We start from the raw sequence: 24,449 nt of genomic DNA on the forward strand, positions 1-24,449 counted from the left end.
GTCTACATTTTTCTGGACCCCTCTGTATACATTTAAAATCAGTTCAGACTATACAGTGTGTCGCTAACTGTTGCCACCAAGAATAACTCCGAAAGTATGATACGAGCTGGAAACTTTGTGGGACAAATGTTGCATGGGACAACTGGGGGCCATACTGTGACATTAGTTTTTTGTAGCTAGGTGCGGCTGCTATGGAGGTATGAAAATCCACTGTTTTTTTTTTTTTTTATTGGATGCCATAGTCTGGTACTTATTTTCTGACAGCGGCTATCGGGACGAATCCAGTGATGTGTAACAGTAAGGTTCTTGAAAGTCAACGAAGGTCACAAAGAGGGCATGATCCTCCATTTACAGGAGGTGTTCGAAGTGATGACCATTGGTATCAGTGCAGTGCTGCAATCTTCTTTTCATGGATTGAGTGGTATTCCTTATCACATTGGGACTTACCGAAGCACATGCTCTGACAATTCTCTCTCGCATATCTTCATCTGTAGTTGGAACGTATTTATAAACAATGTCTTTTACGATTCCCCACAAGAAGAAATCCAGAGGCGTCAAGTATGGCGAACGAGTCGGCCACGACACATCTCCTCCGCGTGCTATCCAAACGTTTCGGAATTCTCTCTGCAAATCATTTCTAGCCATCAGCGAAAATGTGCCGGACACCCATCGTGTTGATACAACTTTCTGTTCCTAAAGGTATTTCTTCCAATAACAGACGTAACACTTCTAGCAGGAATGTGGTGTACTTCCTACCATTAAGATTACCTTCGTTGAAATAAGTCTGTCGTCCAGAATCCCACGCCATGCATTCACCGACCATGGTTTTTGGTGTGCAGCTTGTCGCAGCCAACATGGATTTTCAGTTTCCCAATAAGGCATGTTATGCAAATTATCATTTCTAAGGTTCGTGAATGTAGCCTCGCGAGTAAATAAAAGCAGTTTAATAAATGTGTCATCCCTCTAAATGTGAAGTTGAGTCCATCGGCAGAATTCAATGTGACGCATACAATCTGTACCAGTTAATTCTTGGTGGAGACTGATATGGTAAGGTTGATATTTATGGCGATGCAGAACATGAACAACACTACTCTGGCTCATGCCATATTCCCTTGCGATTTGACGCGAACTAACACAAGGACCTGGAAACCACAGTTGCAAGAGTACCAATTTCCGTTCCCTCGTTAGTAACTACCCTTTGCCGGATATGTTCCTGATGCGTTGAAGAACCAGTTACATGTGACCGAGCGGTTCTAGGCGCTTCAGTCTGGAACCGCGGCACCACTACGGTCGCAGGTTCGAATCCTGACTCGGGCATGGATGTGTCTGATGTCCTTAGGTTAGTTAGGTTTAAGTAGTTGTAAGTTCTAGGGGACTGACGTCCTCAGATGTTACGTCCCATAGTGCTCAGATCCATTTTTGATCCAGTTATTCTCAATTTATCATACACACGTGTAGGGTGAGTACGTTGGGCATATAATTCAGCGAATAACTCTCTAGATCTCACTGAATTTAGTTGGCAGTCTCTGTAAATGAGAAGCATATCGACGAATTCTTCGAAGGAATACGTCTTTCACATTCGCTTTATTCGACGATACTATTCATGTCGTTCCCATTAGCGATGTATTGTGAAACCGTCGAATGGTGTTTACATATCGATGGCACGTTAGATGGATACGCCATATTCGGCGAATATTTACTATTTGCACGATATACGAGAGGGAATGCTCAGAGCATGCGTTTCGATAAGTGCCGAAGTGATAAGGAATATCAATCATACATGATAAGAAGATTGCAGCACTGCATAGTTACCAATGGTCATCACTTCGAACATCTTCTGTAAATGGTCGCTCATACCACATACACGTGATGCAATACTGACCCTACGACTTATCTTAGAAGAAAGATTAAGGAAAGGCAAACCTACGTTTCTAGCATTTGTAGACTTAGAGATACAGCAATAAGGAATAGCGCAGTAGGCAGTACAGTTGAAGAGGAATGGACATCTCTAAAAAGGGCCATAACAGAAGTTGGGAAGGAAAATATAGGTACAAAGAAGGTAGCTGCGAAGAAACCATGGGTAACAGAAGAAATACTTCAGTTGATTGATGAAAGGAGGAAGTACAAACATGTTCCGGGAAAATCAGGAATACAGAAATACAAGTCGCTGAGGAATGAAATAAATGGGAAGTGCAGGGAAGCTAAGACGAAATGGCTGCAGGAAAAATGTGAAGACATCGAAAAAGATATGATTATCGGAAGCACAGACTCAGCATACAGGAAAGTAAAAACAACCTTTGGTGACATTAAAAGCAACGGTGGTAACATTAAGAGTGCAACGGGAATTCCACTGTTAAATGCAGAGAAGAGAGCAGATAGGTGGAAAGAATACGTTGAAAGCCTCTATGAGGGTGAAGATTTGTCTGATGTGATAGAAGAAGAAACAGGAGTCGATGTAGAAGAGATAGGGGATCAAGTATTAGAATCGGAATTTAAAAGAGCTTTGGAGGACTTACGGTAAGGCAGAAGGGATAGATAACATTCCATCATAATTTCTTAAATCATTGGGGGAAGTGGCAACAAAACGACTATTCACGTTGGTGTGTAGAATATATGAGTCTGGCGACATACCATCTGACTTTCGGAAAAGCATCATCCACACAATTCCGAAGACGGCAAGAGCTGACAAGTGCGAGAATTATCGCACAATCAGCTTAACAGCTCATGCATCGAAGCTGCTTACAAGAATAATATACAGAAGAATGGAAAAGAAAACTGAGAATTCGCTAGGTGACGATCAGTTTGGCTTTAGGAAAAGTAAAGGGACGAGAGAGGCAATTCTGACGTTACGGCTAATGAAGGAAGCAAGGCTAAAGAAAAATCAAGACACTTTCATAGGATTTGTCGACCTGGAAAAAGTGTTCGACAATATCAAATGGTTCAAGCTGTTCGAGATTCTGAAAAAAGTAGGGGTAAGCTATGGGACAGACGAGTCATATACAACCCGTACAACAACCAAGAGGGAATAATAAGAGTGGTCGATCAAGAAGGAGGTGCTCGTATTATGAGTCCGCAGCTCGTGGTCGTGCGGTAGCGTTCTCGCTTCCCACACCCGGGTTCCCGGGTTCGATTCCCGGCGGGGTCAGGGATTTTCTCTGCCTCGTGATGACTGGGTGTTGTGTGCTGTCCTTAGGTTAGTTAGGTTTAATTAGTTCTTTCTAGGGGACTGATGACCAAAGATGTTAAGTCCCATAGTGCTCAGAGCCATTTGAACCATTTGAACGTATTATGAAGGGTGTAAGCCTTTCGCCCCTACTCTTCAATCTGTACATCGAGGAAGCAATGATGGAAATAAAAGAAAGGTTCATGAGTGGAATTAAAATACAAGGTGAAAGGATATCAATGATACGATTCGCTGATGACATTGCTATCCTGAGTGAAAGTGAAGAGGATTTGAATGCTCTGCTGAACGGAATGAACAGTCTAATGAGTACACAGTATGGTTTGAGAGTAAATCGGAGAAAGGCGAAGGTAATGAGAAGTAGTAGAAATGAGAAGAGTGAGAAACTTAACATCAGGATTGATGGTCACGAAGTCAATGAAGTTAAGGAATTCTGCTACCTAGGCAGTAAAATGACCAATGACGGACGGACGGAGCAAGAAGGACATCAAAAGTAGACTCGCTATGGCAAAAAAGGCATTTCTGGCCAAGAGAAGTCTACTAATATCAAATACCGGCCTTAATTTGAGGAAGAAATTTCTCAGGATGTACGTCTGGAGTACAGTGAAACATGGACTGTGGGAAAACCGGAACAGAAGAGAATCGAAGCATTTGAGATGTGGTGCTATAAACGAATGTTGAAAATTAGGTGGACTGATAAGGTTAGGAATGAGGAGGTGCTACGCAGAATCGGAGAGGAAAGGAATATGTGGAAAACACTGATAAGGAGAAGGGACAGGATGATAGGACATCCGCTAAGACATGAGGGAATGACTTCCATGGTACTAGAAGGAGCTGTAGAGGGCACAAACTGTAGAGGAAGACAGAGATTGGAATACGTCAAGCAAATAATTGAGGACGTAGGTTGCGAGTGCTACTCTGAGATGAAGAGGTTAGCACAGGAAAGGAATTCGTGGCGGGCCGCATCAATCAGTCAGTAAACTGATGACAAAAAAAAAAAAAAAAAAAAAAAAAAAAAAAAAAAGACTTACAGAAAGCTTTTGACAATGTTGACTGGAATGCTCTCTTTCAAATTGTGAACGTGGCAGGGGTAAAATACAGGGAGCGAAAGGCTATTTTGTACAGAAACCAGATGGCAGTTATAAGAGTCGAGGGACATGAAAGGGAAACAATGGTTGGGAAGGGAGTGAGACAGGGTTGTAGCCTATCCCCGATGTTATTCAATCTGTATACTGAGCAAGCAGTAAAGGAAACAAAAGAAAAGTTCGGAGTAGGTATTAAAATCCATGGAGAAGAAATAAAAACTTTGAGGTTCGCCGATGACATTGTAATTCTGTCAGAGACAGCAAAGGACTTGGAAGAGCAGTTAAACGGAATGGACAGTGTTTTGAAAGGAGGATATAAGATGAACATCAACAAAAGCAAAACGAGGATCCTGGAATGTAGTCGAATTAAATCGGGTGATGCTGAGGTAATTAGATTAGGAAATGAGACTCTTAAAGTAGTAAAGGAGTTTTGCTATTTGGGGAGTAAAATAATTGACGATAGTCGAAGTAGAGAGGATATAAAATGTAGACTGGCAATGGCAAGGAAAGCGTTTCTGAATAAGAGAAATTTGTTAACATCGAGTATTAATTTAAGTGTCAGGAAGTCGTTTCTGAAAGTATTTGTATGGAGTGTAGCCATGTATGGAAGTGAAACATGGACGATAAATAGTTTAGACAAGCAGAGAATAGAAGCTTTCGAAATGTGGAGCTACAGAAGAATGCTGAAGATTAGATGCGTAGGTCACATAACTAATGAGGAGGTATTGAATAGAATTGGGGAGAAGAGTTTGTGGCACAACTTGACAAGAAGAAGGGACCGGTTGGTAGGACATGTTCTGAGGCATCAAGGGATCACCAATTTAGTACTGGAGGGCAGCGGGGAGGGTAAAAATCTTAGAGCGAGACCAAGAGATAAATAGACTAAGCAGATTCAGAAGGATGTAGGCTGCAGTAGGTACTGGGAGATGAAGGGGCTTGAGCAGGATAGAGTAGCATTGAGAGCTGCATCAAACCAGTCTCAGGACTGAAGACGACAACAACAACAACCACATTTTTGACCTTCGTTGACCTTCAAAGACCTTACTGTTACACATCATTGGACTCGTCTCGATAGCCGCCGTCAGAAAACAAGAACCAAACTATAGCATCCCATTTAAAAAACGAAGGTGCGCTTCATATCTCTGAAGCGACCCCACCGAGCAACAGAAAACCAACGTCATATTATGACCCCTGTTGTTCCATGCAACATATGTCCCACAAACTTTTCAACTACTATCATACTTTCGGATTTATTCTAGCTGGCAGCACTTAGTGACTCACCCTGTACACAGTGTGGCCAGGAAAAGTCTGAAAAGCGTCTAAGGGTGTTACAGGGCAGGTTGCACTCAGAAATATATGTCACAAAGAAAATTAGACACATTGCGCTGTTTCTGAGTTAATTAGCACTGAAGTTATCCAGTCAAGTTACTGAGTGTGCAGCTTCAAGAAACGGGGTTGCCGAACGTGTTCTTGGTTTGCTTTCCCGGAAACCAAAAAAAGATATAAAAATGGGACATGTGATAGTGGTAAGCATCGAACCGACTCAAAGGTTGAGCAGTTTCGTGTGCGTCCATCGACGCTGACACCAACTGACGATAATTATATCTGGCGGCGAGCTTGAAATTTCATCACGTAACTGTCTGATTGGTTAAATTCAGTGCTATTATCTCGGAAACGGCGCTAGGTATCGAATTTTTTTAAAGAATTATTTCTCATGACAATATACGTTGCAACACCATCACAAACTTTTCAGACTATTTCTGACCACCCTGTGTAATAACACAGAATTTTTTTTCCTTTATTGCGATTGCCTGGCAGCAGCATTCTACGCTGCTCTTCAGCCGTAGAAAAGACAATGGGGAAAAAACAGAAGGAATACACATAATTTACATAATGGCGGGTAATAAAACAGTAGACACATAAATACAAAACCACGGAGCCGTTCACACTCGACGATAATCCACACTACAAACTGTTGACACGAGGCACTAACACTGTTGATGTCGATGGCAGATGTGAACGATGGAGTGTGACGGTGAACACTGAACACAAAACACGACGGCACACACGAGAAACGGATGGCGATGATCTCCGGCGCGCGAATGTTCACGTAACGTGTGTGAGTCCAGGGACCTGCCAAGATGGTGAGAAGGGTGAGGGGGAGGGAGATGGGAGAGCAAAGATGCCAATGGCAGAGGAGATGGGACGAGGAGTAAAGGGACGGGGGTAGGGGAAGCCCGGGGGAGGAGTGGGGAGAAAGGGAGGAGGGAGGGAAGGAGGAGAGAAGGGAAGGAGGGTGCCCAAACGAAGAAACACAGTAAGAGGGAGGGAGGATCAAATGTGGTAGGAGGGGAGCTGGCGGAAGCCACCTTGGGAGAGGGTAAGGAGGGTGGAGAGATGGAGAGCAGGTGGGACGTGGGAATATAGGTGCGGCAGCGGACAGGGGTGGGAGAGGATAGGTAAGACAAGCGGGTGAGCAGGATCGAGTTTACGGGAGGTGTAGAGGATCTGTATCTGCTCGAGGAAAAGTAGGAGGTGGGGGAACGGAATTAGGTCGTACAGGATCCATGTGGAGGAGGGGAGACGGATGTGATAGCCGAGGCGGAGGGCATGGCGTTCAAGGATGTGAAGGTAGGGGGGGGGGCGGAGATCCAGGCCGGATGGGTGTAACAGAGGATAGGGCTGATGAGGGATTTATAGGTGTGGAGTATGGTGAAGGGGTCCAGACCCACGTACGGCCGGAAAGGAGCTTGAGGAGCCGGAGTCGGGAGCGTGCCTTGGCTTGGATTGTCTGGAGATGGGGGGAACAACACAGAACATAGACATTCGTGTACGTCTTCTGCGGATAAAAATGTACACTGCTATTGTCGTACGTTAAAGTTCAATGCTTTATGTAGATAAATAGCGGAACCTGTTGGCAATAATAAAAAATTACATCAACATTTGTTTAATGTTATACAGGGTGCTCCATTGATAATGACTGGGCCAAATATCTCACAAAATAAGCGTCAAACGAAAAAACTACAAAGAACGAAACTTGTCGCTTGAAGTGGGAAACAGGTGGCGCTATGGTTGGCCCGCTAGATGGCTCTGCCATAGGTCCATCGGATATCAACTGCATTTCTTAAAACAGGAACCCCCATTTATTATTACATATTCGTGTAGTACGTAAAGAAATATGAATGTTTTAGTTGGACCACTTTTTTCGCTTTGTGATAGATGGCGCTGTAATAGTCACAAACGTATAAGTACGTGGTATCACGTAACATTCCGCCAGTGCGGAAGGCATTTGCTTCGTGATACATTACCCGTGTTAAAATGGAACGTTTACAAACTGCAGAAAAGGTCGATACCGTGTTGATGTATGGCTATTGTAATCAAAATGCCCAACGGGCGTGTGCTATGTATGCGGCTCGGTACCCTGCACGACATCATCTAAGTGTCCGGATAGTTACGTTATTTAAGGAAACAGGAAGCATTCAGTCACATGTGATACGTCAACCATGACGTGTAACAAATGATAATGCCCAAGTAGGTGTTAAAGCTGCAGTCGCGGCTAATCCGCACATCAGTAGCAGTCAAATTGCGCGAGAATGGGGAATCAAAACGTCGGTGTTGAGAATGCAACATCCACATCAATTGCACCCGTACCATATTTCTATGCACCAGGATTTGTATGGCGACGACTTTGAACGTCGTGTACAATTCTACCACTGGGAACAAGAGAAATGACGGGACCATTACAGATTTTTTGCACGCGTTCTATTTAGCGACGAAGCATCATTCACCAACAGCGGTAACGTAAACAGGCATAATATGCACTATTGGGCAACCGGAAAATCCACGATGGCTTCGACAAGTGAAATATCAGGGACCTTGGTGGGTTAATGTATGGTGCGGCATTATGGGAGCAAGGATAATTGGCCCCCATTTTATCGATGGCAATCTAAATGGTACAATGTATGCTGATTTCCTACGTAATGTTCTACCAATGTTGCTACACGATGTTTCACTGCATGACAGAATCCCGATGTACACTCCTGGAAATTGAAATAAGAACACCGTGAATTCATTGTCCCAGGAAGGGGAAACTTTATTGACACATTCCTGGGGTCAGATACATCACATGATCACACTGACAGAACCACAGGCACATAGACACAGGCAACAGAGCATGCACAATGTCGGCACTAGTACAGTGTATATCCACCTTACGCAGCAATGCAGGCTGCTATTCTCCCATGGATACGATCGTAGAGATGCTGGATGTAGTCCTGTGGAACGGCTTGCCATGCCATTTCCACCTGGCGCCTCAGTTGGACCAGCGTTCGTGCTGGACGTGCAGACCGCGTGAGACGACGCTTCATCCAGTCCCAAACATGCTCAATGGGGGACAGATCCGGAGATCTTGCTGGCCAGGGTAGTTGACTTACACCTTCTAGAGCACGGTGGGTGGCACGGGATACATGCGGACGTGCATTGTCCTGTTGGAACAGCAAGTTCCCTTGCCGGTCTAGGAATGGTAGAACGATGGGTTCGATGACGGTTTGGATGTACCGTGCACTATTCAGTGTCCCCTCGACGATCACCAGTGGTGTACGGCCAGTGTAGGAGATCGCTCCCCACACCATGATGCCGGGTGTTGGCCCTGTGTGCCTCGGTCGTATGCAGTCCTGATTGTGGCGCTCACCTGCACGGCGCCAAACACGCATACGACCATCATTGGCACCAAGGCAGAAGCGACTCTCATCGCTGAAGACGACACGTCTCCATTCGTCCCTCCATTCACGCCTGTCGCGACACCACTGGAGGCGGGCTGCACGATGTTGGGGCGTGAGCGGAAGACGGCCTAACGGTGTGCGGGACCGTAGCCCAGCTTCATGGAGACGGTTGCGAATGGTCCTCGCCGATACCCCAGGAGCAACAGTGTCCCTAATTTGCTGGGAAGTGGTGGTGCGGTCCCCTACGGCACTGCGAAGGATCCTACGGTCTTGGCGTGCATCCGTGCGTCGCTGCGGTCCGGTCCCAGGTCGACGGGCACGTGCACCTTCCGCCGACCGCTGGCGACAACATCGATGTACTGTGGAGACCTCACGCCCCACGTGTTGAGCAATTCGGCGGTACGTCCACCCGGCCTCCCGCATGCCCACTATACGCCCTCGCTCAAAGTCCGTCAACTGCACATACGGTTCACGTCCACGCTGTCGCGGCATGCTACCAGTGTTAAAGACTGCGATGGAGCTCCGTATGCCACGGCAAACTGGCTGACACTGACGGCGGCGGTGCACAAATGCTGCGCAGCTAGCGCCATTCGACGGCCAACACCGCGGTTCCTGGTGTGTCCGCTGTGCCGTGCGTGTGATCATTGCTTGTACAGCCCTCTCGCAGTGTCCGGAGCAAGTATGGTGGGTCTGACACACCGGTATCAATGTGTTCTTTTTTCCATTTCCAGGAGTGTACTTCCAACATGATGGATGTCCGGCACATAGCTCGCGTGCGGTTGAAGCGGTATTGAATAGCATATTTCATAACAGGTGGATTAGTCGTCGAAGCACCATACCATGGCCCGCACGTTCACCGGATCTGACGTCCCCGGATTTCTTGCTTTGGGGAAAGTTGAAGGATATTTGCTACCGTGATCCACCGACAACGCCTGACAACATGCCTCAGCGCATTGACAATGCATGTGCGAACATTACGGAAGGCGAACTACTCGTTGTTGAGAGGAATGTCGTTACACGTATTGCCAAATGCATTGAGGTTGACGGACATAATTTTGAGCATTGATTGCATTAATGGGGTATTTACAGGTAATCACGTTGTAACAGCATGCGTTCTCAGAAATGATAAGTTCACAAAGGTACATGTATCACATTGGAACAACCGAAATAAAATGTTCAAGTTCTGTATTTTAATTTAAAAAACCGAACTGTTACCAACTGTTCGTCTACGATTGTGAGCCATATGCTTGTGACTATTACAGCGCCATCTATCACAAACCGAAAAGAGTGATCCATCTAAAACATTCATATTTCTTTACGTACTAAGCGAATATGTAATAAAAAGTGGGGATTGCTACTTTAAAAAACGCAGCTGATATCCGTTTGACCTATGGCAGCGCGATCTAGCGGGTCAACCATAGCGCCATCTAGTTTCCCCCTTCAATCTAGACAAATTTCGTTCTTTGTAGTTTTTTTCGTTTGACGCTTATTTCGTGAGATATTTGGTCCGGTCACGATGAATGGACGATCATGTTTATCACTGTAGCTCATCACAAGGAAAGACCTTTACTTAAAAAAAAAAAAAAAATACACGACGACTCTAGTCGCAGTCCAGTAAGCAGTTTTAATCTGCCAGGGAGTTTCAAATAAGCGCACACGTTCCGCTGCAGAACGAAAATTCCATCATGCTCATTTTTACGTTCTTGCTTGCACTGTACATGATTTGGCGTGTTTGTTTTATTTGCTTTTAACGTTCAACCTCGCCGCTCGTGCGTCAACAGGCTGCCGCTGTTGAATGATCGCCTGCTGTCGTATCACGAGCAGTACCCCGCCTTTCGCGACGACTTCAGCGCGCAGTGTGAGAAGCAACAGCCAGAGGCGTCGTCAATGTTCGCTCTCGCCGACGTGCTCTACGGCTTCTACTACAGCGTCTGGTTCAACGAAGCTGCTATTTTCCTGCCGCTTTACGAAATTCATTACGTTACGACCAGCTATGGAGGACCATCAAATAAACCTCCTATCGACATCAAAGGTAAGTTTGATTCTGGGATACACGTGCTTCACGTTTATGCACTGAAGGCTGTTGACTCTACTGTCATTCGAGGAATCAGGTACAAAAAGCTCCTGTAGATATTCACTTTTAGATCTTCCGTGATTTTCTACACCACGTAAGATAATTGCGACTAGGATCGAACCTATATGGTCAAAAGACCAGGAGAGGAGCTGAAAGCGATGTCGTGCCCTTAGAAAAAGTACTCGCGTCGGTCGTCTGCAGCCATAGGCCATTACCGCCATATTTCGCCGCACTGCTCTAACGGACCGTTCGTCGTAAGTCCCACAATGATTTCTGTGTGTTGCTTGTCTGTTAGCACTGACAACTCTATGCAAACGCCGCTGCTCTCGGTCGTTAAGTGAAGGTAGTCGACCACTGCGTCGTCTGTGGTGAAGGGCAATGTCTGAAATCGGGTATTCTCGGCACACTTATGGTACTGTGTATCCAGGAACACTGAATTCACTAAATCTGTATGTCTGCATATCACTTGCTCGAGACTGTTTGTTAACTAAGTGTAAAGCATATCCTCAGCACTCAGTGTTAACTGATAATGACAAATATTAAAGATGCGCAAACCTAGAAAATACACACACCATTTACGCAAATCTCTCACAAACGGAAATACACAAAATTCTGTCCCAATTATTACTGAGTTTATTTCTAACTCAGCAATGTTCTTATTACTGGAAAAAAGAAGATTTGGTTTTAATGCCTCGTCGACATCGAGATCATTAGAACCAGAGTACGAGGTTGAGCTGTGTCAAGATGTGGAGACAAATCGGCCGTGTCCTTTCAAAGGAACCAACCCGGCAGTTGCCTGGAGTGATTCGGAGAACCTAAGCCGGGATGTTCGTTGTGGATTTGAATGAGAGTACAATTTGCGCCGACCGGTGAGGCCGAGTGGTTCTAGGCGCTTCAGTCTGGAACCGCGCGACCGCTACGGTCGCAGGATCGAATCCTGCCTCGGACATGGATGTGTGTGATGTCCTTAGGTTAGTTAAGTTTAAGTAGTTCCAAGTTCTAGGGGACTGATGACCTCAGATGTTAAGTCCCATAGTGCTCGGATCCATATATATAGTACAATGTGCCAACCACTATACTGCGTGGCTAACTTCGTATTACTGCGATGCTGATCAACTTAAAGGGTTTCAACAAATAGCAAGCAGCAGTATAAACTAGGCTATCTTATGGAAAGTGCGCTAAGGGAACTCAATAGCAAAACTGAAATGGTTCAAACGGCTTTAAGCACTATGGGACTTAACATCTGAGGTCGACAGTCCCCTGGACTTAAAACTACGTAAACCTAACTAACCTAAGGACATCTTACACATCATGCCCGAGGCGGGATTCGAACCTGCGACCGTAGCAGCAGCGCGGTTCCAGACTGAAGCGCCTAGAGCCGCTCGGTCACAATGCTCAATAGCAAAACACAGGGGTTTTCACGAACCGTGGTGGACACTTTGGTAACGCTCTTAAGAAATAACGCCCCGTTTATTTTTGCCACGACCACCAACCGAGGTAGCAGGAAACAGGCCTAGCCAAACTCCATAGTGTTTGGGAAGTGGCGACTCTCCAGTAACTGCAGACATGCTTTCCAAAGTAAACATCCGCCATCCATATGTGGCGAGCAGACCTCCACAGCTGTAGCTGAGACAGTGTAAGGGAGTAGCTGGCAGCTCTAGCGCCCGTTGCCAGATTTCAGCCGCGAAGCGCCATTGGCTGCTTGAGAAAACAGAAGACGTCTACACAGCTGTGTCAACAGTGAGGCGTTCCCATAGAGACGTTTACAAAATTGCATTACGTTATTGGCTGACGCCAGCCAGCAAAGTTGTCGCACACAGCCCACTGATGCTGTCAGGGATCGATTCATGCCGACTCCACCATAGCGAGCTCGGGCTCAGATCCAGAGACTCTGCGTCCCAGACAGACAACCCCCAGAAAAACACATGCGTCAGATGCACACGCAGATAAATCCCCGGTCGTGGAAAACTGAGCGTGCCACCTACCGACAGGACAGGAAAAAAAAATTGTAGCTTTGTGTCGTTGTTGTTGTTGTTGTTGTTGTGGTCTACAGTCCAGAGACCGGTTTGATGCAGCTCTCCATGCTACTCTATCCTGCGTAAGTTTCTTCATCTCCTAGTACCTACTGCATAAGGAAACCCAAAGGCGTTCTGCAAGCAGAGGTATTAATATGAGCATATTCACAACTCACAAAATTTTAGTGTTTTTATATTAGCAAAGAAACACTTTTTCTATGTGACAAAAATGTCGCAGTTGCACCGTTTGACGGCTAGGGGTCCATGAAGGTTTTACTAACGACTGTCTAACATACTCAGAACAACCACATGCACCATGCATAATGGTTGTAGCCTCAGCCAAACTAGTAACCATCTCTTCTGGAATGCCTATTCCAGTCTTGTATTCCAAATGCTTTATCTACCCCTAACAAAACAAATCCATAGGAGTTCGGCAGCATCTATAAAACTATTTTCATCACACAGCAGTATGAACACCATCTGTGAACATCATTAGTGCTTCAGTGGTTGTCAACCCGATCTCCACTGCCCACGACCAAGTGTTCCAGGTTTCATTATGGACGGTAGGCAGGAAGGATTTTAAAAATATTTTAATTAACTTTTGGTGGCACCGGTAGCCGCGTGGTCTAGGGCGTCTTGTCATGATCCGCGAGGCTCCCCCCGTCGGAGGTTCGAGTCCTCCCTCGGGCATGGGTGTGTGTGTCGTCCTCAGCATAAGTTATTTTAAGTTCGATTAAGTAGTGTGTAAGCTTAGGGACCGATGACCTTAGCAGTTTGGTCCCATAAGACCTTAACACAACTTTTAAAAAAAAGGAAAGTAAATAAAATTAACTTTTCATAAAACTTTGACATGAAGTACACTGTGTGATCAAAAGAATCCGGACATCCCCAAAAACATAAGTTTATCATATTAGGTGCATTGTGCTGCCACCTACTGTCAGGTACTCCATATCAGCGACTTCAGTAATCATCAGACATCGTGAGAGAGCAGAACGGGGCGCTCCGCAGAACTCACGGACTTTGAACTTGGTCAGGTGATTGGGTGTCACTTGTGTCATACGTCTGTACGCGAGATTTCCACACTCCTAAACATCCCTAGGTCCGCTGTTCCCGATATGATAGTGAAGTGGAAAGCGTATAGGCCGACCTCGTCTATTGACTGACAGAGACTGCCGACAGTTGAAGAGGGTCGTAACGTGTAATAGGCAGACATCTATCCAGACCATCACATACAAATTCCAAACTGCATCAGGGCCCACTGCAAGTACTATGACCGTTAGGTGGGAGGTGAATTGGTTCAAATGGCTCTGAGCACTATGGGACTTAACATCTGAGGACATCAGCCCCCTAGAACTTATAACTACTTAAACCTAACTAACCTAAGGACATCACACAACACCCAATCATCACGAGGTAGAGAAAATCCCTGACCCCGCCGGGAATCGAACCCGGGGACCCGGGCGTGGGAAGCGAGTGGGAGGTGAGAAAACTTGGATTTCATGGTCGGGCGGCTGCTCATAAGCCACACATCACGTTGGTAAATGCCAAACGACGCCTCGCTTGGTGTAAGGAGCGTAAACATTGACGATTGAACAGTGGAAAAGCGTGTGGAGTGACGAATCACGGTACACAATGCGGCGATCCGATGGCAGGGTGTGGGTATGGCGAACGCCCGGTGAACGTCATCTGGCAGCATGTGTAGTGCCAACAGTAAAAAGTCGGAAGCGGTGGTGTTATGGTGTGGTCGAGTTTTTGATGAAAGGACTTGCACCCCTTTTTGTTTTGCGTGGCACTATTACAGCAAAGGTCTACACTTATGTTTCGAGCATCTTCTTCGTTCCCATTGTTGAAGAGCAATTCGAGGATGGCGATTACATCTTTCAACACGATCGAATACCTGTTCATAATGCATGAACTGTGACGGAGTAGTTACAAGGCAATAACATCCCTGTAATGGACTGGCCTGCACAGAGTCCTGACCTGATTGCTATAGAACACCTTTGGAATGTTTTGGAACGCCGACTTGGTTCAAAATGGTTCAAATGGCTCTGAGCACTATGGGACTGAACATCTGAGGTCATCAGTCCCCTAGAACTTAGAGCTACTTAAACCTAACTAACCTAAGGACATCACACATATCTATGCCCGAGGCAGGATTCGAACCTGCGACCGTAGCGGTCGCGCGGTTCCAGACTGAATCGCCTGGAACAGCTCGGCCGCACCGGCCGGCGCCGACTTCGTGCCAGGCCTCACCGACGGGCATCGATACCTCTCCTCAGTGTAGCATTCCGTGAAGAATGGTTGTCATTCCCCAAGAAACCTTGCAGCACCTGACTGAACGTATGCCTGCGAGAGCGGAAGCTATCATTAAGACTAGTTGATAAATAATCATCCCTATTAACAATTTATAGATCACACACCTTTGTTTCTTTAGCCAACCTGGTCGATAGCGAGTTGCTGACGACACAATAGTGACTCTGGTTTCGTCATCGAGTACCATTTTTAAACCGGCATCGCTAAGGTATAATTCATCGTAGTTGACAAATAATCACCCCTATTAACATTTGTTTAGATCATGCACTTTGGTTTCTGTGCCAGCCTGAACGACTTCCAGTCCCTGATGACACAATACTGACTTTGGTTTCGTCACCTAGTACTATTTTAAAATCGACATCGCTATGTGATGTCACTTCTTGGTTGTTAATTCCTCTGACCTCTTTTCAAATGGTTCAAATGGCTCCGAGCACTATGGGACTTAACATCTGAGGTCATCAGTCCCCTAGAATTTAGAACTACTAAAACCTAACTAACCTAAGGACACCACACAATCCATGCCCGAGGCAAGATTCGAACCTGCCACCGTAGCGGTAGCGCGGTTCCAGACCGAAGCGCCTAGAATCGCTCTGATCTCTTCTGCCAGTTTCATTTGTTACTTCTGTTTCTGCCGTCTCTCTTGATGGTCATTTATTTTCTCTGTCGAAATTTTCCGGCTTTAATTGAGAGTTTTGTCTTTCTGTCACGATCCCTTGCCGTAGAAGTAATTACCTCAATTCTCAGGTTACCTTCCATTCGGAAAGTGGATGCACTCAGCGACTGTATGTGACTAAAGTCTCTCTCACTCATACACACACACACACGGTATAAACATCGTAAATAGAAGTTAGTCTCGAACATATACTTCGTTAGGTTGGCAACAAATAGGTAAACATACCAAAGAAGATGAAACACGTAATGGAGTCGCAATATTTACGTTGTGAAAAACAGTGGACGACGAAGTAGTTGTATAGAGTGGCAAAAGAATAATATTCCACCACAAAATAGAGTGAGAAACACTTTGAACAGTATGTGGAAGGCGAGAACACAAAGATGTGATTATATGGCAGTGATAAAAGTGGTAGTGCGACCTTCAGACCAGATGTGAGGAAACGCAGATCAGCAAATCGCAAGTAATTACTTTTTTTTACAATAAATCACGAAGTGATCTGTTTAATAATCTAAAACTTACAAAACTGTGTCGTCATAGATACCACTGAAGACGCCTTAGAACAGGAGAAGGCGAAACGCGCATGGGATAAATTAAGTAACTAGCAGCAGGAAAAGGCAGTTTTATTTACAAAATAAGTATTTATATGCTTTCTACGCAGGGTGTACACACAAACAAACTTGTTAAATACTTCAAAGCTTTACGGTCCTTCAGAGTAGTCACCAGAATTGTGTGTAACCAGTTGTCAGTGATGTGGAACTTGTAGGATAGTTTTAGCAGCGCCAGTTGTGTTGATAGATCGAGAGGAGCGGTCTATTTCCCGAATCTCTGTAACAGGTCTGAAACGATTGCCAAGTAGTGCTTCCTTCATGTTAGGAATCAAGTTGAAATCACAAGGGCTTAAGTCCTGGGACTGTGGTGGCTTGCAGGCTGTGTCTCAAAAATGAACAGCTTAGACAAAGAAGTGGCTACACTTTCTGCACAGATCCGCCCATCATTTTGCAGGAGGATGTCCGGTCTCGTGTGGCACAGCTTGCGACTGATTTGGTCGATCGATGGGGCTTGATTCCTGAGATGAAGGAACCTCTTTATGGCATTCGTTTCAGAACTGTCACAGAGATTCGTCAGGAAGTAGACCGCTCCACTCGGTGTATCAACACATCTGGCGCTGCTGCATGTGCCCTACGACTTCCACATTGCTGGCAAGCGGTTATACACAAGGACAGGAAAACTTGGAAACATGTGTCTGCTTTGTGTAAGTTGTAAATAAATATTTGCCTCTATTAAAGTTCCAACCCTCGTAGTTCTTAAGAATGGACCTCAAATCATATATCGATAGGAAATGCGAAATGGCTGACAGCTTCAGTGTGGTGTAAAAACGCAAGCTCATCTTGTACTGAGGACACTGTAGGGCGACCATACTTTTTCGTGTGCAGCGCTTTTACGAATAATTTATAATTTAACCTGTGCCCTATTAGACCACTCTGTGCATTTACAATTCCCTATGGGATTCTGGAGTAACAGAACTCTACCATTTATTGAAGAAGATGTATGAGACAGGCGAAATACCCTCAGACTTCACGAAGAATATAATAATTCCAATCCCAAAGAAAGCAGGTATTGACAGATGTGAAAATTACCGAACTATCAGTTTAATAAGCCACAGCTGCAATATACTAACACGAATTCTTTACAGATGAATGGAAAAACCGGTAGAAGTCGACCTCGAGGAAGATCAGTTTGGATTCCGTAGAAATGTTGGAACACGTGAGGCAATACTGACCATACGACTTATCGTAGAAAATAGATTAGGAAAAGGCAAACCTACGTTTCTAGCATTTGTAGACTAAGAGAAAGCTTTTGACAATGTTAACTGGAATACTCTCTTCCAAATCTGAATATGTCAGGGGTCAAATACATTGAGCGAAAGGCTATTTACAATTTGTACAGAAATCAGATGGCAGTTAAAAGGGTCGAGGGGCATGAAAGGGAATCAGTGGTTAGAAATGGGGGGAGACGGTTGTAGCCTGTCCCCGACTTTATTCAATCTGTATATTGAGCAAGCAGTAAAGGAAACAAAAGAAAAGTTCGGAGTAGGAATTAAAATCCATGGAGAAGAAATAAAAACATTGAGGTTGGCCGATGACGTTGTAATTCTGTCAGAGAAAGCAAAGGACCTGGAAGAGCAGTTGAACTGAACAGTGTCTTGAAAGGAGGATATAAGATGAACATCAACAAAAGGAAAACGAGGATAATGGAATGTAGTCAAATTAAATCGGGTGATGCTGAGGGAATTACATTAGGAAATGAGACACTTAAAGGAGTAAATGAGTTTTGCTATTTGGGGAGCAAAATAACTGATGATGGTCGAAATAGGGAGAATATAAAATGTAGACTGGCAATGGCAAGGAAAGCGTTCCTGAAGAAGAGAAATTTGTTAACATCGAGTATAGATTTAAGTGTCAGCAGGCATTTTCTGAAAATATTTGTATTTAGTGTAGCCATGTATGGAAGTGAAACGTGGACGATAAATAGTTTACACAATAAGAGAATAGAAGCTTTCAAAATGTGGTGCTACAGAAGAATGCTGAAAGTTCGATGGGTAGATCACATAACCAATGAGGAGGTACTGAATAGAATTGGAGAGAAGAGGAGATTGTGGCACAACATGACTAGAAGAAGGGATCGGTTGGTAGGACATATTCTGAGACATCAAGGGATGACCAATTTAGTATTGGAGGGAAGCGTGGAGGGTAAAAATCGTAGAGGGAGACCAAGAGATGAATACACTAAACAGATTCAGAAGGATGTAAGTTGCAGTAGGTACTGGGAGATGAAGAAGCTTGCACAGGATAGAGTAGCATGGAGAGCTGCATCAAACCAGTCTCTGGACTGAAGAGCACAACAACAACAACACGTGATTTCGACAGCCCTTATCAGTTCAAGAGTTTCTGCAAGCTTTTCTGTGATAGTATTTGAATATGAACGTGCACCAATTGTGCTTGTAATTTTCTTATCAAGTACAGTTTTTGAGGCGATTTACGTAACAACAGATGTTGCTTATTACTACAAAACATGAATAATTAATTATGATTTATTCCAAACATTAAATGACATGTTAACAAATATTAATATTGAAAGAGTACGAATTAATAAGTCCTGTAAAGTTTAGAAGAGGACTGCAGCGTAATTAGAATTGATTGTTGAAACTAGCAGTTGCAGCTGTGAAGAATAGAGCAAAAATGGCGGTACAAAATTATAGCTCATAGTATGTGGACGATGAGTTTCCTTCTTTCTAGTGATTGAATGATTACCCTTCATTATTTTAAGCAAGTTGATTCTTTAGTCTACATTTATACACCCATACCGTAATTAAAATTAATTTAATACTGGTCACCTTTTCACTGTCAGCATAGAAAGTTTCAGGATAGTAACATAATACGACAAACAACAACTTCAACCTAAGTGAAATGACAAATAAATCGAAACCCTTAGCTGCCGCCGGGTGTTGTTGATATACATCAATGAGGAGAGCTGAAAATGTGTGGCCCGACCAGCATTCGAACCCGTGATCTCCGGCTTACATGGAAGACGCTCTGTCCATCTGAGCCACCGAGGGCACAGGGGATAGTGCGACTGCAGGGACTTATCCCTTGCACGCTTCCTGTGAGACCCACAGTCCCAATAGTTCACAACCTACATTCGTAGTGTTCCTAATAGGTATTTGCCCATTCACTCATTACTCGCGCCAGCCTAAGCTGACGAGTCAAGTAAGAGTTCGGGCAAAGTGTGCGCATTCGCACAGAAGGAGGTAAATGGCCAGGTAGCCTTTAACTGTATGAAGATGGTATCTGTTCCCGAAAGAACAGATACCACTGGATGGGCAAATATCTACGAGGGTCACTCCAAAAGAAATGCACACTATTTTTGTAAAAATACAGTTTTCATTCTGCATGTGTGAAAGTTTTACAGTGTGTAGATACATCCTTCCCGCTTGTTTTCAAACTTGGTTCAACCTGTTCCCGTGAGTGGCGCCGTCACAGCATGTCTTCAAGATGGCTGCTACACTTGACGTTCGTCAGAAGCGACGTACTGCCACAGAATTCCTGTGCTGTGAAAACGAGACAGTGGGAAACATCCACAAGCGGTTGAAAAAGGTGTACGGAGATGCTGCTGTCGATCGCAGTACAGTTAGTCAGTGGGCAAGCAGGTTAGGTGATGAAAGCCGGCGCGGCAACATTGAGGATTGTCCTCGCAGCGGCAGGCCTCGTACTGCACACGCTCCAGACAATGTGCAGAGAGTTAACGAATTGGTGACTGCTGACAGACCCATCACAGTGAACGAATTGTCACGCTACGTTGGGATAAGGGAAGGAAGTGTTTGCACAATACTGAAAGTGTTGCCGTTAAAAAAGATTTGTGCCACGTGGGTTCCCAGGATGTTGACAGTGGCTCACAAGGAAACAAGAAAAACGCTATGCAGCGAACTTTTGGAACAGTACGAGAGTGGTGGAGATGAATTTCTTGGAAGAATTGTGACAGGTGATGAAAAATGGCTCCCTCATTTTTCACCAGAGACCAAGAGGCAATCATTGGAGTGGCATGATGTAAATTCACCCATGAAAAATAAATTTAAAACGACACCTTCTTCTAGAAAATTTTGGCTACGGTGCTTTTCGATTCCGAAGGACTCTTGCTTGTGGACATGATGCAAAGAGGAAGCACCATAAATTCTGATGCATGTGACGACACAGCAGAAACTTCAAGCTCGACTGAGTCGTGTTCGACCACATCTGCTAAAGCTGTTACACGACAAAGCACGGCCACATATCAGTCAAAACACCATGGAAGCGATCACAAACCTCGGGTGGACAACACTGAAACACCCGCCCTACAGTCCTGACCTGGCTCCATGTGACTATCATCTCTTTGGGAAACTGAAAGACTCTCTTCGTAGAACAAGGTTTGAAGATGATGACTCCCTTGTGCACGCTGTCAAACAGTGGCTCCAACAGGTTGGTCCAGAATTTTACCGTGCAGGTACATAGGCGCTGGTTCCAAGATGACGTAAGGCAGTTGAGAGGGATGTAAATTATGTAGAGAAATGAAAATATTGTTCCTAAAGAATGTATCTACAGACTGTGGAACTTTCAGACATGTAGAATAAAAGATGGATTTAAAAAAAAGTAGTGTGCATTTCTTTTGGAGTGACCCTCATATTAGGAACACTACGAATGTAGGTTGTGGACAGTTGGGAATATGGGTCTCACGGGAAGCGTGCAAGGAATACGTCCCTGCATTCGCACTATCCTCTGTGCCCTCGGTGGCTCAAACGGATAGAGCATCTGCAATGTAAGCAGGACATCCCGGGTTTGACTCCTGGTTGGAGCACATATCTTCAGGTGTCCCCATTGATGTATATCAACAACACCTATCGACAGCTAAGGGTTTAGATTTAATTATCAATTTATTATAGAGAAGCTGCACGGTCATTAGTGGTAAATGTTCTTTCGGGAACAGATGCCAGCTTCATATAATCATCGTAAGTGTCTCAGAATACTGAAGAACACTTATTCAATTCACACCAGCTGGCAGTGTAAGAATGACGTGCTTTGTTGAGATACTCATATATGGGATTGTTTGGTAGCGACATGCATAATACGATAACCGTTTATGGTGGAAAGTTGCCCGCATTTGTGGCACATTCAGCATACGACGACAACCACCACCCAACTGCTGTCATTGATCTTGCAGGCGAGGAGTGGCAACTGGAGGACAAAAGCAACGCTACACTGTCCGTGGACACTGGCTGCATGCAGCTGTTGGCCAACGCCCTGGACCACCCCACGTGCCCACTGGAAGACCTGCCTCCGGAAACCACTAAGCGGCGCAAGCAGTGCCGTGTGCAGCTGTGGCACGACCTGTCACAGGGGTCGCCCCACATACCCGTCACCAGCTACCTGGCCTACACGCAGAGGGCCAACGTCAACCTCTGCCTCTTCGCCTGGATGACTGTCAACTCGGTCAGCATTTGCCAGGATGTCCCCTTTAGTATGATACAGTCTGTGCGCGATGCTCGCTGCGTTTTCGGTGGTCCTGACGACCAACCCTGTTCGCAACTCAATGCAACCGACGCCGTCTGCTCTGTTTGCAGGGCTATTCTCCTGCTCAAGTGTCGCGATTTTGCTTCCACAAGTTATCTCGAGGCATGTCGCTCCCTCATGGACCACCGTGGATTTTACTCACCATATTGTGTATATAATATACAGAACAAAGACAAGCCGACAAACAGAATACTGAGCTACAAAGACAGTCTAAACAGTGGCACCTTGAAGTACAGGGATTTTAAAATCGACGGCTTAGAACCTTTAGAAATAACATTTGTAGCAGTGAATATTCTGTTCCGATTTTTGACTGCCGCAGTGTACGTGTACCTTCCCAATTTACGTAACTTGCCCGGAAAGATATTCTTGTCCTTTCAGATAACAGGTATGGTCCAGATCTTGTTTTCTGAGGTCTTGTATCGTATGGCAGGTGTACCTGACTTATCAGCGACGGTGCAGATTGATAGCGCACTAACTCTTCTGAACTGTATCTGGCTCAACTCATTCTGCTACCAAATGTACGCATGCGTTCGTCACCTCAGGCTTCCTAGCGACCTAGATCGTGCTGAAGCGAGGAAGGTATTCCGCCGTCAGCTGTTGTGTTCGCTAATACCCTGGAGCGTAGTACTGGTGGCAACCATTGCTTTGGAAAGAACGAGCGAATATTACCTGTTGCACAGTCGTATAATATTCATCGTCGCAATTTCTCTGTCAGTAACTTACAATATAGTTTGTCTTGGGCTGGTGGGATACATGTACCGACGTACTCGTAATTCCATGCGGCAGCTCAAAATTTATAGTAAAGAGGCGTTTGGCTCAAAGACACTAATTCTTTACATGTCAGCTAAGACTGTCGCTTTAAGTGGCATAGGCACGATTGTTAGAATTGGCTTCCACCAGGCACAAGGCATAGCGCAGTACGTATACTATGTCCATATAGCTACGATGGTACAGGGTCCACTGCTTTTCGTTTTATTCGTTTGCAACAATGCAACTCTCCCTCTGCTCAGGGAGAGACTATTAGCATGGTGGAACCCCGATGTCATTGGTCCAGGACAAGAATTGTGTTCATCTGCCGAGAGAAATCTCGCAAAGAGAGTCAATGTACAGGCCGCGGCTGCTGAATCCACATTGTAATCTCCACGAGTGGTTTTTTTTTCCAAGGATTGTCTTCGTTGTGCTAAACCCTGTCATAAGTTATCAATGTAGATGCTAGCTGGTTTGACAAAATTACTGTGATTCATGTAAAACTGCTTCCCTATTTTCTAATATGATCTTCATTTCTGCAATGACTTTAAATAATTAATAAATAAAATTATATCTATATGAAAATAAGATGTAAGTCTCTATTTCTTCTACCCAACAGGTTAAAGATTTACACATATATACCTTATTAACGTGCACTTCACAAATTAAACAAGATAAATTTTGTGATATTAGACTATGTCAAAGACGAAGATAGTACAAGAACTTAATGTTAACCGCGAATTACTTTAAGTGCCGTTCTATAAAGTGAAGGCAACAGAATCTACTCTTAGTATACACTTACAAGAACTTCGTCCTTTCTGCAGATTCTTGCGAAGCTTTTAACGCAAGCCTATTTTTATCTTATGTTTAAAATTACATTGAGGCTTTGTAAATAACTGATTGCCCAGTCATGGCTCATCTGATTTCTCTCACGGTATATGGAGAAACCTGAGATTCTGTCTTCGACTGTCTAGAAATTACCCTTTTCTGTCAGTTTCTTATAAATGTTGTGTGACATGAAAATCCAACTTGAAACGAAATTATTCTTTGCGTGCCTGCTTACACTGATGTGAAAAAAAATCATGGGATACCTTCTAACACCGTATCGGACCTCCTTTTGCTCGATATAATGCAGCCAAACGACCTGACATGGACTCAACAAGTCGTTTGAAGTCCCCGCAGGAATACTGAGCCATACCGCCATAAGTCTGCCGATGACATTGTAATTCTGTTGGAGAGAGCAAAGGACGTGGAAGAGCAGTTGAACTGAACAGTGTCTTGATTGGAGGATATAATATGAACATCAACAAAAGCAAATCGAGGATAATGGAATGTAGTTGAATTAAATCAGGCGATGCTGAGGGAATGACATTAGGAAATGGGACACTTAAAGGAATAAATGAGTTTTGCTATTTGGGAAGCAAAATAACCGCTGATGATGGTCGACGTTGAGAGAATATAAAATGTTGACTGGCAATGACTAGGAAAGCGTTCCTGAAGAAAAGAAGTTTCTTAACATCGAGTACAGTTTTACGTGTG

The 24,449-nt window shown here is 44.6% G+C and overlaps 1 protein-coding gene across 1 annotated transcript in view; it reads left to right on the forward strand.

Annotated features, from left to right (window-relative positions):
- The window catches only part of LOC124717190, an 86,731-nt gene extending 63,308 nt beyond the window's left edge, over positions 1-23,423 (forward strand). The window contains exons 6-7 of the mRNA XM_047243968.1: positions 10,769-11,019; positions 21,814-23,423. Coding sequence (XP_047099924.1) covers positions 10,769-11,019; positions 21,814-23,300 — 1,738 coding nt within the window. The 3' untranslated portion in view covers positions 23,301-23,423. The remainder of the gene's footprint in view (positions 1-10,768; positions 11,020-21,813) is intronic.
- The last annotated feature ends 1,026 nt before the right edge of the window (positions 23,424-24,449 follow it).

Source organism: Schistocerca piceifrons, chromosome 9 (genome assembly GCF_021461385.2).
Source record: "Schistocerca piceifrons isolate TAMUIC-IGC-003096 chromosome 9, iqSchPice1.1, whole genome shotgun sequence".
Lineage (NCBI taxonomy): Eukaryota > Metazoa > Arthropoda > Insecta > Orthoptera > Acrididae > Schistocerca > Schistocerca piceifrons.